The sequence below is a fragment of the Suncus etruscus genome, chromosome 15, assembly GCF_024139225.1.
Source record: "Suncus etruscus isolate mSunEtr1 chromosome 15, mSunEtr1.pri.cur, whole genome shotgun sequence".
Taxonomy (NCBI): Eukaryota; Metazoa; Chordata; class Mammalia; order Eulipotyphla; family Soricidae; genus Suncus; species Suncus etruscus.
Genome location: NC_064862.1, coordinates 80,380,998 through 80,398,216, shown reverse-complemented (window position 1 = coordinate 80,398,216; position 17,219 = coordinate 80,380,998). Strand labels below are relative to the sequence as shown.

At 54.0% G+C, this 17,219-nt stretch overlaps 2 protein-coding genes across 3 annotated transcripts; one reads left to right on the top strand and one right to left on the bottom strand.

The window, feature by feature from the left end:
- Nucleotides 1-3,028: 3,028 nt before the first annotated feature.
- Nucleotides 3,029-6,752, bottom strand: MRPL54 (mitochondrial ribosomal protein L54). Its single transcript, XM_049788714.1, has 3 exons — nucleotides 6,607-6,752; nucleotides 4,421-4,586; nucleotides 3,029-3,459 (listed from the first exon to the last, which is right to left on the bottom strand). The coding sequence occupies exons 1-3, from the start codon at nucleotides 6,725-6,727 to the stop codon at nucleotides 3,327-3,329; spliced, it is 420 nt and encodes a 139-aa protein (XP_049644671.1). The 5' UTR covers nucleotides 6,728-6,752; the 3' UTR covers nucleotides 3,029-3,326.
- A 1,902-nt stretch (nucleotides 6,753-8,654) lies between these two features.
- Nucleotides 8,655-17,090, top strand: APBA3 (amyloid beta precursor protein binding family A member 3). Of its 2 annotated transcripts, XM_049788614.1 has the most exons (11): nucleotides 8,655-8,708; nucleotides 9,292-9,896; nucleotides 9,991-10,030; nucleotides 14,306-14,451; nucleotides 14,571-14,657; nucleotides 14,733-14,891; nucleotides 15,061-15,240; nucleotides 15,321-15,533; nucleotides 15,658-15,777; nucleotides 16,659-16,799; nucleotides 16,882-17,090. In XM_049788614.1, the coding sequence occupies exons 2-11, from the start codon at nucleotides 9,318-9,320 to the stop codon at nucleotides 16,951-16,953; spliced, it is 1,737 nt and encodes a 578-aa protein (XP_049644571.1). In that variant the 5' UTR covers nucleotides 8,655-8,708; nucleotides 9,292-9,317; the 3' UTR covers nucleotides 16,954-17,090. The 2 variants fall into 2 exon arrangements, with proteins under 2 accessions (XP_049644571.1, XP_049644570.1); XM_049788613.1 differs by having other exon boundaries at nucleotides 14,571-14,891.
- The last annotated feature ends 129 nt before the right edge of the window (nucleotides 17,091-17,219 follow it).

The following is a 17,219-nucleotide window of genomic DNA, read 5'->3' as shown; positions in this document are numbered from 1 at the left end:
ATCTCCTGCAGCTTATGTGTCTGTCCCCCATGACCTACACCCTGATGGGGCTTCTCCCAAGGCCCTGTTCTGGCAGTCAGGAGCCTAGTGACCCACAGCACCTCCTTCTGTCCTCCTTAGTCTCCAACCCCAAAGCTGAGCATGAGAAATAACACACCACGGGGCCAGAGCCATGGTACTGTTGGAAGGAGCTGATCTGTCGCATGTCACCTGGGTTCGAGTCCTGACACCCCATAGGGGCCCCTGAGCCTTCTAGGAGTGATTCCCTGAGCACAGAGCCAGGAGTAACTCCTGGGCATCACTGAATGTGGCCCAAAAATAGAAAAACTAACCAGCTCTGCTCCTGCCTCCCTGTCCTCCCTGGACTCAGTTTACCCCTCAACATGATTTTTTTTGTTGGTGAGAGAAGGGGAAGAGGCCGGAGGGCCTCGCCTGCCTGCCCAGTCACACTCCCTAATCCACTGCCTCCCCCCAAGGCCAACCCAGGAGGACTGAACTGTCCTTCCAAGCTCTCCCAGAACCCACTGGGGTTGACAGCAGGCTCCACGCCCTAGACACATGGTGTCAATGTCAGGGGCCTTACCCCTTCCTGACCCCCTGCCTCATCCCCTCCTCAGGGCTGGTACCCCCCCTTCCTGACCCTGCCCCCCCAAAAAATGCCTAAACTTCTCTGCATGCCACCTCCTTCAGACCTACTTTCTCCTTCCTTCACTACAACCTCTCGTCTGGGTGACCTGAGTGCAGAGCCCTGAGCACCACTGTGTGTGACCCAAAACAAAGAAATATAAAAGAAATGGAAGGGGGGTGCGGAGAGATAGCATAGCAGTAACTGTTTGCCTTGCATACAGAAGAACGGTGGTTCGAATCCCGGCATTCCATATGGTCCCCCGTGCCTGCCAGGGGCGATTTCTGAGCATAGAGCCAGGAGTAACCTCTGAGTGCTGCCGGATGTGACCCAAAAAACAAACATAAATGGAAGGGGGAAACACACAGGAAACAGAAGAGGGAGAGAAAAGGGGATCAGAGGGTTAACGAGAGAGGAGACAGAGCAAGGGAGAAGGGGGGAGAGCGGACTTGGGTTGAGTGGTGGCAGGCAGAGAAAAAGGGATAGGGAGAGGAGATGGGGGAGAGGACAGAGGAAGAGGAGATAGGTAGAGAGAGGGAGAAAGAGGGAGGACAGAATGAGAGAGGAGACAGTTTAGGGGGGGAGATAGGTAAAGGGAGAAAAGGTGGAGACTGGGCCAGAGAGATATCATGGAGGTAAGGCGTTTGCCTTGCATGCAGAACAACAGTGGTCCAAATCCTGGCATCCCATATGGTCCCGAGTCTGCCAGGAGCATAGAGCTAGGAGTAACCCCTGAGCACTGTCGGGTGTGACCCAAAAAAAAAAAACAAACAAAAGAAAGAAAAAGAAAGGGTAGAAACTTTGGAGAGGGAGAAGGGCGGAGGGAGAGAGTAGCCGAGAGAGGAAGGGACAGAAGGGGTGGGTTCAAGCTCCCGTCACTGCCTGCAGGACTGAGCCCCACAGTCCCTGTTGATCAGGGGTGGGTGAAGGCAGAGGCGAGCCCCTTGCTGAATCCCAGGTGGCCAACAGTGGGGTGGGGAGCCTCAGATAGAAGCATCGTTAAAGATCAAGGACAGAGCCCTCGGTACCCCAGTGCACATGCCTGAGGTGCACAGGCTGGAGTGGACATGGCCCACCCAGTAACCAGCCCCTAGGATGTTTTTGCCATGCACAGGCCAACCAGGGTTCCCTTCCTGGCACCCCATATTGTCCCAAGCCCAGAACCAGGAATCAGCCCTGAGAACTGCCAGATATAGGCCCAAAAGCCAGAGTGAGGAAGTGGCTAGGATTGGCAGGTAGAATCATGGGGGCAGAGCATGAGGAAGATGGGGAGTGCCATGGGGGGGCCCAGGGAAGATGGGGGTTACACCTGCCATGGAGCCCAAGGCCACCCCAAAGGGTAGTGTGAGGTCACTCAGTGTTTCCAGAACAGGCTGAGGACCCCCACCCAGACACCTTTTATTCCTCTAGTTTTTATTATGACCCCATAACTTACCAAGAAGCTATTCACAACAGTTGTTTCAGGCATTAAAATTTCCAACACTAAACCCACCACCAGTGTGCCTTTCTTCACAGTGTCCCCAACTTCCCACCCACCACCCCAGCCTGTACCCCTTGTAGGCACAAATTTGTTTAATACAACGACGCTAGTTGAGGTTCTGTGCTACTGTCTGGCTTACTGAGCTTACTAGATTCCTAAAAAACATTCCCATCTGATTTCCCAGGATTCTACTGGGCTGACACTACTATAAAAAAAATCCCAGGATCTATATACAGCTGGAACACATCTGGCCGCTTGGAGATTTGATGAGTCTCAGTTGTGGAATTGAGATGTATACCCTGTGGGTGGGTATCAGGGGGTGGCATTGAGCTGTGGCTGCTGTGATTTCATGCCGAAAAAGGGGAACCTACCCACCCCCATCCCGAGAAGGCCTCTTTAAAGCCCAGAACAACCTACTTGGGAAGAGTTCCACCAATACAGCTTTTAGACTCAGAGCACTGATCCCGAGACAGCAGGGCATGAAGCTGCCAGCCAGCCAGTCTTCTGAAAAGCCATGGAAACAGCATGCGGATGTGGCCACCCAGGGCGTGGTCTCATCTAGGAGGGTGTGGACACAATTGGGGGCGTGCCCACCGAGTGGGTGTGGTCATAATTGGGGACATGGCCATAGAGAGGGTCATAGTCATAATTTGGGGTGTGGTCACACCGGGAGGGGCATAGTCATAACCAGAGAGCATGGCCACAGCGGGAGAAGACTCCTGATGCCCAGTGAAAGAGGACACACTCAGAATTTTTATTTGTTTTTTTTTTGGGGGTCCATACCTGGAACCGTTCTGGGATTACTCCTGGCTTTGCACTCAGGACTTACACTTGGCAGTGCTCAGGCAGGGGACCATATGGGATGCTAGAGATCAAGTCCAGGTTGGCCATGAATAAGGCAAAGATTCCTGGCCCTCCTCCTGGGTTCGGCCCACTGGCATCTCAGTAACATAGATCCAGAGATGGAGAATCATATGGCTATCTGCTGAAGGACCTGGATCCAGCCGTGCCTTAAACTAGTGAAGCCTAAAGAAGTTAGTTCCTGAAGTTCACAAAATTTTTTTTACTGCTTGGGAGAGCTGGGCCTTGAATCTCCAGAAAGAAGTCCCCTGAAGAATCAAGGCAGCTGAAAGAATCCCAGGCAGGAGGAAGGCCAGCAGACACCCCAAGTAGCTAGCTGATCAGGAAGCATCCTTCGAGGAGTCAGAGTCCAGACAGCTGCTAAAACTTCTGCCCCTTGCTTAGCCGGTTGTTTCTCCAGATGTTTTGTTTCCTCAGCAGCCGCCAGTACTCCCGAGACTCAGGGTCCAACTCCTCCAGCGTCTTTGGGGGGCCCAGGTTCATCTGGAACAGCCTATTTAAAGGAAGTATGTGGGCTGGAGCAGTGATGGAATCATGAGTGGAGAACAGGCCATAGTGGGATCTTGTAGGGAGCACAGGGGCTGAAGCAGGATCCACAGCAGCTGTCCTGTAACCCCCTGGCTGCCCCTCCCAGCAGGCCAAGATGCCCCTGGGCACTGATCTTTGATAGCAGAGGCTGGCCTGGCAACCAGGGGATGATACCCATCCCTTGCCGCACCCTTCTCAGGGTCCCAGCCCCACTTGCACATACCACCTGACTTCCTGCTGGCCCCCCATCATCTCCTGCTGAGCAAGGTCAGGCTGGGATTCACAGGGCCTCAAACCCACCCTCGACAACAACCAACAAGAGCCTCTCAGGGAGAAGCCACATATATATCTTCTGGGGGTACCCCAAAACACATTCCCTTGGGTACCCCTCATAGACACACTCACCTATTGGGGATACTTCCCATACACACGTCCCAGAGAACCCTATACATATACTCAACACCACTCACTTCTGGAGAGACCCCAATGTACTCACCTCCTAGGGTCCCCCATACACACACTTCCTGGGATCCCCCCACATAGACACTCACTAACTTCCCGGGATCACACACACACGCACTTCTGGCTGTTCAGACTTATATACAGACCTCGTGCTTAGCCTTTTGTTCACTGCTGAGTAGCCCTGGGGACAGGGACTGTTTTTTTTTGTGCTTTTCAGGTTTTTGATGGAAGGAGCCAGACCTGCCAGTGCTAGGCCGGACAGTGCTAAGTCCAGTTCTTGTGAGGTTGCTCCCCACAGTGCTGGTGGATCCTGCACTAGGGAGGCAGGCAGGACCCAGACTGTCTAATGCAGCCCTCTGAGTCCCCCAACAAACAGCTGTGGAGCAGGGATGAGAGCCTACCCCAGGAGGGAGAGAGCCAGGCTCCAGCACCTCCTATGGCACATGGGCCTGCTGGCCACTCACCATTCAGGATACTCAGAGTCAGGTTTCAGGGGCACATCCTCACCCCCCTTGTAGATGTTGACGCCCATGGCATGTGTGGTCAGCAGAACTGGGTCCTTGCACACATCCGGGTCCTTCAGATCCTGGATTGGGGCACTGCCTTTGCCACCCTTGGCTCCTTTCATGACTGGGACACATAGGAAGGGGTTGGCAAGTCAGCAGAGCCAGCTCTGTACAACGTTTTCCCCCACCCCCAACCCAACTCTTAGTAGCCCTGAACCCAGCCTAACTGTTGCTACATCAAGAAATTACCTTTCGGGCCCGGAGAGATAACATGGAGATAAGGCATTTGCCTTTCATGCTGAAGGACGGTGGTTCGAGTCCTGGCATCTCATATGGTCCCCCGTGCCTGCCAGGGGCAATTTCTGAGCATAGAGCCAGGAGTAACCCCTGAGCGCTGCCGGGTGTGACCCAAAAACCAAAAGAAAAAAATGACTTTTCAGAGCCAGAGAGAGCACAGCAATATGGCATTTGTCTTGCATGCAGCCGAACTGGGAAGGACCCGGTTTGATTACTGGCATCTTATATGGTCCCCCAGCCTGCCAGGGGCAATTTCTGAGTGCAGAACCAGGAGTAACCCCTGAGCACTGCTGGGTTCGACTCTAAACCCAATCAATCAATAAAGAAAGAAAGAAAAAAAAAAAGAAATAACTTTTCAGGGCTGGAGTGATAGCACAGCGGTAAGTTGTTTGTCTTGCACTCTGCTGACCCAGGACAGACCTGGGTTTGATCCCCAGCATCTCATATGAGCCAGTGAGCCTGCCAGGAGCGATTTCTGAGCGCAGATCGAAGTGACCCTTGGGTGCCACCAGGTGCGATCCAAAAATAAAAAAAGACTTCATTTGTTTGAGAAGGTTCACTCACAACAGGCATTGGCACTACAGTCAAGTTTGAGTTCAGGGACAGGAGTAATAACAAGGTTGGGAAGTCTTTGACTAGGTAGGCACTTGCCTTGCATGCAGTCAACCTGGGTTCAACTCCATGCATCCCACAGGGTCCACCTCAGCCCCACCAGGAATGATCCCTGAATGCAGAGCCAGGAGTATTCCCTGAGCATCACCAGGCGTGACTCCAAATCCCAAAAGTTGTGAGCATGGAGTGACCAGGTCCTGTCTTTTCAATTGTTTTGGTTGGTACTTTGGAGGGCTACTCCCGGCTAGGTGTTCAGACTCAGGCAGAGCCAGGGGAAAACCCTCCTGGCATGCAAACCCATGTGCTTAAAACCAAGGAGGTCTCTGCAAATCCGGATCCCTCCAAGAAGCCTCCCGGAGCTTCTGTGTCCTTGCCCTTAAAGCCCGCCGTGAGCCAACCCCCTCCTTTCTGCAAAGGGCATCTATCCCACTACTATCCCACTCAATAACCTTGATCTGCTTTGGCTTAAGCAGTAACCCAGGAAATTCCGGTGGTGACCAGACTAAGGAGGCAGAAACCGGGTCGGGTCGAAACATGAATCCCTGCCTGCCGCACACACAGGGAATGTTTTGTTTTGTTTTATTTTATTTTATTTTATTTTAATTTTTGGACCACACCTGGCGCGTAAGGGTTACTCCTGGCTCTGCGCTAAGAAACACCCGTGGTAGGCTGGGGGGACCATCTGGGATGCCGGAACCACCGTCCATCCTGGATCAGCTGCTTGCAAGGCAAACAAACGCCTTACCGCTGTGCTATCTCTCCGGCTCACAGGGAATGTTTTAAATGAGCGCGAGCAGCGAAAAACCTCCGCTCGGCCCGACACACGTCGCACACTCAAGCAACACCTGGGGTTCGGTTTGGGGCCACAGCTGGTTATACTCGGGCTTACTCTTCTCTCAGGGATCACTCCTGGCGGAGCTCGGGGGAACCCTATGAGATCTTAGGGATCGAACCCGGGTGCAGGACAAGCGCCCGTCCCGCTGTACAATCGCTCCAGTCTCTCAATAACTGGACCGAGCCAGGGGCCAGTGCAAAGTGACAGCAGCTCCGCAGAGCTTAAAACGCTGCTGCGCCTGCGCAAACTGCTCTCGTCTGCGCCTGCGCGAGCTGCGCCCCTCTGCGCCTGTGCACTGAGTTCCAACCCAGCATTTCCCTCCCTCCCCCACTCCACGCACACAAACATTCTGCGCCTGCGCACTGTCCGCATCTTGAAAGGAACTTGCACCACAGCTTACCCGGTCTCTTGGCATAACCGCGCGCGACGAGTCTCCTCGGATCGGCGGGCTCCGGTAGTTCTCTGGGCCAGCAGCCGAGCCACAGCCGGCCGGCAACTCCAAAGAGGCGTCTAGCCGCCATGACGTATGCCGACACCTTCCTTGCACGTGCAGGGCTCTGGAGAGGTCAGCGCCGAAGGGGTGCTTGGGAGTTGTAGGCGCTCAGAGACTTCTGGGAAATGTAGTCTTCTAGACGTCGCTGGTTATTTCCTTAGGGATTCCAAGGTTGTGAATGAGGAAATTTTCACCGGCTGTTCCTTGACTTCCCACCTTCATTTTTTTTTTTTTTTTAATTTTGGGTCATCCGCACGGCGATGCTCAGGGTTTTAATCCTGGAGGTGCTCAATGGACCACAATATATGTGCTATGTCTCAAAACCAGGTCAGGGGCCAGAGTCAAATAATACAGCAGGGAGGTCATCTACCTTGCATGCAGCAGACAAGAGTTCGATTCCCAGTATCCCATATGTTTTGTTGAGCACCGCTAGGAGTTCTTCCTGAGTGCAGAATCAGGTGTGACCCCAAAACAAACAAAAAACCCAGGCCAGTTCTGTGTAAAGCAGGTGCCCTACTAATATACTGTATCTCTGGTTCTCTGTCTTCATAATTATAAGTATTATTTTGGGGGACCACACCCGAAGGTGTTCAGGGGTTAGTCCTGGTGATGCTCAGGGAACTATATTGTGGACTATATGGGGTGCCAGGAAATTGAACCACGGTTGCTCTCCTGCACGCAAGGCAAGCACTTGCCAACTGTCCCTTTCTTTTGGTCCCATCTTATTATTCACTTTAAATATCACATCTTCTAGCGACTGGTAGAGCTACTAGCTACATGTGTAAGGTATTGGGTTTCATACTGGCACCACTTCCAATATCCTCACTTCATTCAATAAGTACTTACAACCTGAAAAGCAATCAAAGCTGACATTTTAATATATTCCAGTCTTATTGCTCCATTTCTTAGCCATTTGACCTCAATTAATCCTCACAGTTAGAAGATATTATTATCCCTAGTTTATACTTAAAGCAAAGCTTAGCACACATACCCAGAGGAGCTCAGGGTTATTCCTGGTTCTTCACTGAGGAATTGCTTCTGGAGATGTTTGAGGGATCATATGGGGTGCTGGGAATAGGTTGGGGGGCTGGAGCGGTGGTGCAAGCAGTAGGGTCTCTGCCTTGTACACAATTACCTAGGACATACTGTGCCTCGATCCCCAAGTGTCCTATATGATCCCTCAAGCCAGGAGCAATTTTTGAGCACATAGCTAGGAGTAACCCCTAAGCATCACTGGGTGTGACCCAAAAACAAAACAAACAAACAAAAAAAAGAATGCAGGTTGGACTTATGCAAGGCAAGCACCCTCTCATACTCTCCATAGCTGCAGTAGCTCTCTAGGCCCAGCATGCACTTTTCTGTCTCCATACTGTGAGATAACCTGGTACCCCAACCTTGCAAAGGCGACCTCCCACGCTCCTTTATTTCTTAGCCCGTCCTTTTCCCCATCTGTCATCTATTAGGAAAATAACATGGCAATTGGTGATAACCAGGGAATATTTTTGTTTGTTAATCGGCCACAGCTGGCTCTGTGCTCAGGAATTACTTCTGTTGGGGATCAGGGAACCATATGGGATGCCAGGGATCGAACCCAAGTGGAGTGATTGCGTGCAAGGCAAACTGCCCTCCCCATTTTTGGCCAAATGCTAGGTTTATTAAAACCACCTAGAAGTAAACACTCAGAAGGAAAGAAGCACTAGACACGGACAGATAGGTAGGCACACACACACACACACACACACACACACACACACACACACACACACCTCTCTCTCTCTCTCTCTCTCTCTCTCTCTCTCTCTCTCTCTCTCTCTCTCTCTCTCTCTCTCTCTCTCTCTCTCTCTCTCTCTCTCGCCTAAGAACTACATTCCCCAGGAGGCCCTGCGCCCGCGCATGCTCACGGGGGCAGGGGCACTCCCCTGCCGGGAAGCATCCGGCTGTCCTGGGACACTGAGTACTACTGGACTGGCACCGCTGACTAAGCGGTTGACGCTACCTCGGATTGGAAAGTGAGTTTTCCCCGCGGGCCAGAGTGCGGGGAGGTCTCTGGGAAGAGTTCGGAGGCTTTGCGACTGGATCTGCATGAGATTTGGGAAACTCAACTCTGAGTTTGAGGGCTCAAGTTAAATCTTTCAGGCTGCGTTCTTAGATTCGGGTCTGAGCCTAGGGCCGATCTGGAGCGAGACGGAGGAAATGCAGAGATTGGGGTTCGCTTCTGGTGGCCTTGGAAATCTAGAAGTGAGCCTAGAATCCTGGGTTTAATGTCCTGCACGGGAACCCCGTTGTTGAGCCTGCAGGGTTTAACCCCAGGCTGGGCTCCTGATGACTGAGAATTTAGGAGCTGCAGGGCTGAGTGACAGGGCTCAGGGATGGGAGAGAGAGCTAGAGCGACGGTCCAGGGTATATTCTGAGTGGGATGGGGAAGCGGACACGTCCCGGGTAGCCTGTCATCCCCATTTAGAGCCCTGGATGTCATTGCCTTACACAGATGCTCCATATTTGCAGGATATGTTGGGAATACAATGACAGAGTCTGGGACCCCCGGCAGAGCCTTGCACCTCCCAGAAAATCTCATCTCACCCCCTCTTTCAGATGTTGCCTTGAACCATCAGTTGGGTATGGACTTCCTGACGCCCCCCCAGGACCCCCCAGGGCCTCCGGCTATGGACTTGGAGGAGCCCAGAGATACTGGAGTACCTCCCCAGGACCCCAGCCCAGCCTGCTCGTGGGACCCAGTCCCTGAGAGCCCTGGGAGCCCCAGTCACATGGAACTTGACGGGGCACGTCTTCAGGACCTGGTTCAACAGTTTGAGGCTCTGCCCGGAACTCTAGTGGACCTGGTCCCCGCCACGGCCCCCTGCCCCCTGCACATAGCCACCGGTCATGGCCTGGCCCCCCCAGACTCAGACGGGACACCCGGGCTTTTGTCGACTGAGGCAGACCAGGAAGACCTGCTGAAGCTTTTGCATGGGGAGAAGCATCCAGCTGAACCTGATCCCCCTCCTGAGGAGCCCCCAGACTCTGCCCCTCGTCTGCTGCAGCCCCCTGAGGACCAAGACAGGAGTCCAAGCCCCATAGAATGGGGAGAAGGAGCGTCAGTGGAGCGGGGAAGTGACCGCAGCTCCAACAGCTCTCCAGAAGCCTGGCTGGAGACGGTCCCTCTGGTTACTCCTGAAGAACCGCCCGTGGGGAGTCAGGTAGAACAAGCCCCAACCCATGGGTTGCCTCCTCTTTCTCTTCCTCGGGGGCCCCTACAGGGGCTCAGCCTGCCCCTCTTCTGTCTTCTTCCAGAGCCCCGAGACCCCAACTTCATGTCCTGCCCTCCCGGAGGGTGAGTGTCCTGCCCACCCCGGCCAGGGGACTTTGGGGTGCAGAATATCCTAAACCAGGCTTCCCCAAGATGAAGCAAGGGCAGCCAGGAAGAGCTGCTTCTAGAGAAGTGTGTTTCCATTCCTAAAGAGACATAGAGGTTTGAACCGAGACCTGATGGCCTTGGAGAGCTGACAGGCTTGAAAATGGTCTAGAAAGATACAGGGGTGTTAGCACAGAGTAGTGGGTAATTTGTGGCATTTGGTTCTAGAGCAAGGGTTGGCAAATCACCATCTGCAGCTAAATGGGCTCAGCGTCCACCTGGTTGGATGCTGTGAGCAAATATGGATTTTGCTTTATTTGTTTGTTTATTTTTGAGCCATACTTGGTGGTGCACGAGGATCACTCCTAGCAGGCTCAGGGGACCAAATGAGATGTTGGGAATCCAACCTGAGTCTGCTGCATGCAAGGCAAATGCCCTGCCTGCTGTACTGTCACTCTGGCCCCTACATTTTTATTTATTTTTTAAAATTTGAGATCACACCTGGTAGTGCTCAGGGCTGATTCCTGGCTTTATGTATAGGAATCTCTTCTAGTGGGCCTCACCCATTCAGTCCTGTTGAAGGCCAACACTGTATTGGGGGGCGGGGGTACACCTGGTTTTGCTCAGTGGTTATTCCTGGCTCTGCTCCTGGCTTGGGGGACCATATGGGATGCCAGGGGATTAAACAGCAGTCTGTCCTAGGCTAGCGCTGAAAGGCGAGCACCCTACCACTTGCGCCACTGCTCTGGCTCCAATGTGTTTTTTTTTGTTTTTTTTTTTTGTTGTTTGTTTTTTGGTTTTTGGGGCCACACCCGGCGATGCTCAGGGGTTACTCCGGGCTGTCTGCTCAGAAATAGCTCCTGGCAGGCACGGGGGACCATATGGGATTCGAACCAACCACCTTTGGTCCTGATCGGCTGCTTGCAAGGCAAACGCCACTGTGCTATCTCTCCGGGCCCTCTTTTTTTTTTTTTTTTTTTTTTTGGTTTTTGGGCCACACCCAGTAACACTCAGGGGATACTCCTGGCTATGCACTCAGAAATCGCTCCTGGCTTGGAGGACCATATGAGATGCCAGGGGATCAAACAGCGGTCTGTCCTAGGCTAGCACCAGCAAGGCAAACATCTCCCTTACTGTGCCATTGCTCCGGCCCCGTATTTCTAGTTTAAAGATACGTGTGTGTGTGTGTGTGTGTGTGTGTGTGTGTGTGTGTGTGTGTGTGTGTAAGAGAGAGAGAGAGAGAGAGAGAGAGAGAGACCTGGTGGTGCTCAGAGATTACTTCTGGCTCTGTGCTCAGAAATCGCTCCCGGCAGGCTCAGGGGACCATATGGGATGCAGGGGATCAAACTGGTGTCCATCCTGCATTGGTCACTTGCAAGGCAAATGCCCTACCACCGTGCTATCAATGCAGTCCTAGCTGGGGTCTCAAACTCGCAGCCCGAGGGCTGCAAATGGCCCTCCATACAACATTTTGTGGCTCTGCCCTAGAGGAATCTTTTTTGTTTTGTTTTGTTTTAGTTGTTTGGGTCACACCCCCCAATGTTCAAGGCTTACTACTGACTTTGCACTCAAGGATCACCCCGACTTTGCCTCCTGCGGCCTGCAGGTAAATTGAGTTTGAGACCCCTGCAAGACACTTTTTATTTTATTTTATTTGCTTTTGGGCCACACCCAGTGACACTCAAGGATTATTCCTGGCTATGTGCTCAGAAATCACTCCTGGCTTGGGGAACCATATGGGACACCGGGGGATCGAACCACGGTCCATCCTAGGTTAGCGTGTGCAAGGCAGATGCCCTACCACTTGTGCCACTTCTCCTGCCCCCCTAAAGACACTTTTAGAAACTATATTCTGCCAGGGTTGAGTCAGCCTCACATGTGCTCTGTAACTGAGCATTGTCCCTAAGTGTGCCTTCGTAGTTTGGATGCTCATTGGGGTGACACAAATGAAAGAACTTTTTTGTTTGTTTGTTTGGGGGCCACATTTGACTATGCCCTGGGCTTATTCCTGACTCTGTGCTCAAGGACCACTCCTGGCAGGCTCGGGAACTCTATGAAGTACTGGGGATCAAGCCCAGGTTGGCTGCATGGAAAGCAAGCATCCTACCTGCTCTTCTCTTTCTCCAACACCTGCAAGAATATTTTGTGACACCTGAAAAATAACCTGCAGTTCAAATTTCAGTGTGTACAAATAAAGTTTTATTGGCACACAATCATACCTCTTCCTTTTGATGTGATTACTGGCAGTTTTTTTTTTTTTTTTTTTTTTAGTCGTGTGGTCAGTGTGGTTTTGTGTTAGAGTGGCCAAAAGTTGAGTAAATGGAACAAAGAGCATCTTGCCAGTGAAAACAAATTACTGACTGGCACTTTGCAAAAGAATTTGCCAATCTGGGGCCAGAAAGATAGCACAGTGGTGTTTGCCTTGCAAGCAGCCAATCCAGGATCTAAGGTAATTTGTTCGAATCCCGGAGTCCCATATGGTCCCCCGAGTTTGCCAGGAGCTATTTCTGAGCAGATAGCCAGGAGTAACCCCTGAGCACCACCAGGTGTGGCCCAAAAAACAAAAAAGAAAGAAAGAAAAAAAAGAAAAAAAAAAGGAATTTGCCAATCTCTGCCCTGTAAGTATTGGAAGAACCAATTTGGGCCACCTGGAATGTCCTAGAATGCACACACATTCAGATACCTGAGCAGAGACTATAGGTCAAAAAGTAAGTTCTGTGTTGTGTGGTTATCTGTAATTCCAAGAAGGTTCTAGAATTAGAGGTGGAGCTCTGACTCACCCAGGGCGTTCCAGAACTTACACTGTAGTTCTAGATTAAAGGAACTCAAGCCGGTGAGGATATTCTACAATAAGACTCAGAAGTTCTAGAGTTGAGGCTGGAGACTTAGTACAGTGGGGATGGCATTTGCTGACACACACAGCTGACCGGGGTTCAATCCCCAGCATCCTGTAGGGTCACCTGGCCCGAGCAATTTCTGAGGGCAGAGCCAGGAGTCAGGCCTGAGCACCACCCAGGTGTAGCCCAGAAAACAAAAGCAAAACAAAGTTATAATAGAGGTTCTCCGAGGTGCCAGACCAGCCGAGGGTGTTCCAAAACCGGATAGAGCTGTGACTTTAGATATTAATCTCCAGGTCCAGAAAACGTGAAACCTATTAGGGTTGAACTTCTAGTCACCCACTTAAAGGGCCCCGTTAGCATTAGCTTCAAGGCCATTTTCACTGATTTAAGACGTCACCCTCCTTCAGCTTTTGACCTTAACAGTTCCTCTGCCTGGGCATTCTAAATCCAGTGCGCATTTTGCCTCTGTCTCAGCCAACCCCAGTCCAGGCCTCCTGTGGCTGGTGGCTGCCTGGCACAGGCAGTGCAACAACCCCAGGGTGAAGGGCTGTGGAATGCTTAGGAGATGAAGGACAATGGGCAGCACCAACTGTGACTTTAATCCACCAAGAATTCCAGAACTGTGGTGTGTGATTCTGAAGGGTAGGGGGCAGTAGCTTCTGGTGAGAACATTCTAGAACTTCTTACAGAGCTGTCAGGTTCTAGTTTCTGGCTTGGGACAGATGTGGGCCTGGGTGTAGGGCCAAGCTGCTTGTTTCTGGGCTACCCCAGTCATTATTAGAGGCACCAATTCGAAGGTACCAACTAGAACCTCAGGAAGCACTCCTGAACCGGGGTTCGGAAACCCATGATTCTGGAGTGATCTGAGTTCTCTAGTACCCCAGCTCTGATCTCTCTCACAAGTTCTAGACTCTGGAACCATTTTCTGAGTTTGCCAGTTTTTGACCCGAGGACAACAATCACTGAACTAGCTCTGATGCTGAGCTGATAGGAGTTTTCTAGAAAAGGGCCAGAACAGATGGGATCTAAAGGGATGAGAGCAATTCTAGAATTTTCCAGAGGGTGACACACAGGTTCTGTCATGGTGGGTGTTTGAGTCACGGCTGCTTGTGGTAGAATTGTGGGGTTCACAGAAAGGCAGCGTGGAGGCCACTCTAAGGATAGGGCTGGGCTGGGATCTCACTGTGGGGTAATAAAGTGCCCGAAGTAAAGCACCAGCCAGCTCTAGAATAATGGAAGCTTCCAGAAGCTTCTGTACTCAGGCTGCTGGGCCAGCCCTGCTCCTGCGAGCAGAGGGTACAACCCTAGCTGGGAATCTCTGAGCTTTTAGACCCTTCCAGAAGTCAAAATGCTTCTCCACCAACCAAGGTGGGCCAGCCTGCGGGGTGGGGTCACTTCTGCTGTCCCCCTGCAGTATCCGGCCCCTGTGATCATGAGGACCTGTTGGATGGCGTCGTGTTTGGGGCGCAGTACTTGGGCTCCACCCAGCTGGTGTCTGAGCGGAACCCTCCACCCAGCACGCGCATGGCCCAGGCCCAGGAAGCTGTGGACCGCGTCAAGGTGAAACCGGGGATGAAGCAGGTGGGGGGGGGGGGCGGGGGAATCCACCGATGCCCCCAGTTGCCCCTCGGACTCAGGACGAGTCTTTCTCTGCGGGTCTCCACTTCCTGCCCCTCCAGGCTCCGGACGGGGAGACGCAACCCATGACGGATGTGGACCTCTTCGTGTCTACCAAGAGGGTCAAGGTGCTGACAGCCGGCTCCCAGGTACTGGCCACCCTGGGGAGGGTACCTAAGTGGGCGAGATCCAACACCCCGAGCCTACCAGGTTTGTCCCTGCAGGAGGCGCTCATGGACCACGCGCTGCAGACCGTATCCTACACCGCAGACATTGGCCCTGTGCTGGTGCTCATGGCGAGGCGCAGGCTGGCCCGGTCAGGCCCGCAAAACACCGGCCGGCGGCTCTACCGCATGATCTGCCATGTGTTCCACGCTGAGGACGTGAGCCCGGGCTGGGGGCTGCTCCTCAGATCCTCCCCAGCCACCTTGCCCCCCAGAACTCCCATCCCCAGAATTTCCCCAGCTCCTTGATACCCCCGCCTGTAGGCTACCCCCCTGGGAATCAGTTCTAGCCGGGCACCTCCAAAACATAGCCCCGCCTTGCCTCCAGGCCCGGCTGATCGCCCAGGCCATCGGGCAGGCCTTTGCCATGGCCTACAGCCAGTTTCTGCGGGACAGCGGCCTGGACCCCAGCCAGGTGGCGGCCCAGCAGAACCAGGGCACCCCAGGGCCCGGCCACCTGCACAACGGGGATCTGGACCACTTCTCCAACAGCGAAAACTGCAGAGAGGTAAGCCTGGTGTCCCCAGCCTCGCAAGCCCGCTGGCATGGCCTCGCTTGCTCAATCCCACCACTCCCTCCGGCCCCCAGGTGTGCATCGAAAAGCGCCGGGGTGAGGGCCTGGGCGTGGCGCTGGTGGAGTCGGGCTGGGGCTCGCTGCTGCCCACCGCAGTCATTGCCAACCTGCTGCACGGGGGTCCCGCCGAGCGCTCAGGGGCGCTCAGCATCGGGGACCGCCTGACCGCCATCAACGGGACCAGCCTGGTGGGGCTGCCTCTGGCCGCCTGCCAGGCCGCCGTCCGCGTGAGTGCCCCGGGTGGTGGCGGGGATCAGAGAATCCCAACGGGGTAAACTGAGGCCTGGGGTGGGGGTCAGAGCTGCAGCCAGCTAGGTCAAACCTGCCACCACCACCACCCCCCGCCTGCAGGAGGTGAAGTCGCAGACGCTGGTGACCCTCAGCATCGTGCACTGCCCGCCAGTCACCACGGCCATCATCCGCCGGCCGCACGTCCGGGAGCAGCTGGGCTTCTGCGTAGAAGACGGCGTGGTGAGGTCTCGTCCTTGGGTGCATGCGGTGGCAGGGCTTCCAGGAGCCCCGCCCACGAATGCTCAGCCACGCCCCTCCTGGGATCATGAATGAGGGGGACTTCTAGCCACGCCCCTCGCTCCTGGGAATATGGGGCGGGGTTTTTAGAAACCCCCACCCAGGACACTCTAGCCACACCTCCTCAGTCCTGGAGGCAGAGGCGGGGCTTCCAGGATGCCCGCCCATAAATGCTCTACCCAGCCCCTCACTCCTAGGAACATGGGGCAGGGCTTTCAGAAGCCCCGCCCAGGACACTCTCTAACCACGTCCCTCAGTCCTGAAAGCAGAGGCGGGCTTTCAGTATCCCACCCACAAACTCTCTAGCCACGCCCCTCCTGGGATCATGAATGAGCGGGACTTCTAGCCACGCCCCTTGCTCCTGGGAACATAGGGTGGGGCGGTCTAAGACACTAACCACGCCTCTCAGTTCTGGAAACAGAGGCGGGGCTTTCAGGAGCCCCGCCCATGAACACTAGCAGTGCCCCCTCGCTCCTGGGAACATGGGGCGGGGCTCCTAAAAGCCCCGCCCAAGTCACACCTGGTACACTTTAACCACGCCCCTTAGTCCTGGGATCATAGGGCAGGGCTTTTAGGAGCCCCGCCCCAGACCCATTTTAACCACGCCCCTCAGTCCTGGAAGCACTGTTGAGGCTTCCTGGAGCCCCGCCCATGAATGCTCTAACCACTCCCTTCCTGGGATCATGAATGAGTGGGACTTTTAGTCACGCCCCTTGCCCCTGGAATATAGGGCGCGGCTTTTGAGCCACGCCCACTCCGATAAGCCCCGCCCCTCCTGGGACCACTAGGGACTTCTGACCACGCCCCTCTCACATCTCTCCCAGATCTGCAGCCTTCTACGGGGAGGCATTGCCGAACGTGGTGGCGTGCGCGTGGGTCACCGCATCATTGAAATCAACGGGCAGAGTGTGGTGGCCACGCCGCATGCCCGTGTCATCGAACTGCTCACCGAGGCCCACACGGAGGTGCGTGGGCAGTGGGGGGTGGCACTCGGGCTGCCCCCCCCTTGCTGGACCTGCCTGACCTCCTCTCACCTCCCCACCCCAGGTCCACATCAAGACCATGCCCGCTGCCACCTACCGCCTGCTCACGGGCCAGGAGCAGCCTGTGTATCTGTGAGCGACCGATCGTGCCACCCCGTCACCCCTGTCACCACCGCTGTGCCTTAGCAAGTCCGCCCACAGCCCCATCCTGGATGGGCCCCAACGGATTTGCAACTCACGTTGGTTATATAACAAATTAAATGCAATATCACATGGGTTAGCCTCCATCAGGGGTCTGTGGGGGTCCCGAAAAATGCTAGAAGCGGGTGCTGTGAAAATATTCTATTTATTAGAGACCAGGCACTGGGCAGCAGGCTCTCGGCTCTGCATGAAAAACTGAGT

Bases quoted from the DNA above. Each gene is read 5' to 3' on its own strand.
- APBA3 (XM_049788613.1), top strand. From the start codon at position 9,318: ATGGACTTCCTGACGCCCCCCCAGGACCCCCCAGGGCCTCCGGCTATG. The intron at 9,897-9,990 runs GTAGAACAAGCC...GTCTTCTTCCAG, and splicing joins AACCGCCCGTGGGGAGTCAG to AGCCCCGAGACCCCAACTTC. The intron at 14,892-15,060 runs GTGAGCCCGGGC...CCTTGCCTCCAG, and splicing joins ATGTGTTCCACGCTGAGGAC to GCCCGGCTGATCGCCCAGGC.
- MRPL54 (XM_049788714.1), bottom strand. From the start codon at position 6,727: ATGGCGGCTAGACGCCTCTTTGGAGTTGCCGGCCGGCTGTGGCTCGGC. The intron at 4,587-6,606 runs GTAAGCTGTGGT...TATGTGTCCCAG, and splicing joins CGGTTATGCCAAGAGACCGG to TCATGAAAGGAGCCAAGGGT. The intron at 3,460-4,420 runs GTGAGTGGCCAG...TCCTTTAAATAG, and splicing joins GACTCTGAGTATCCTGAATG to GCTGTTCCAGATGAACCTGG.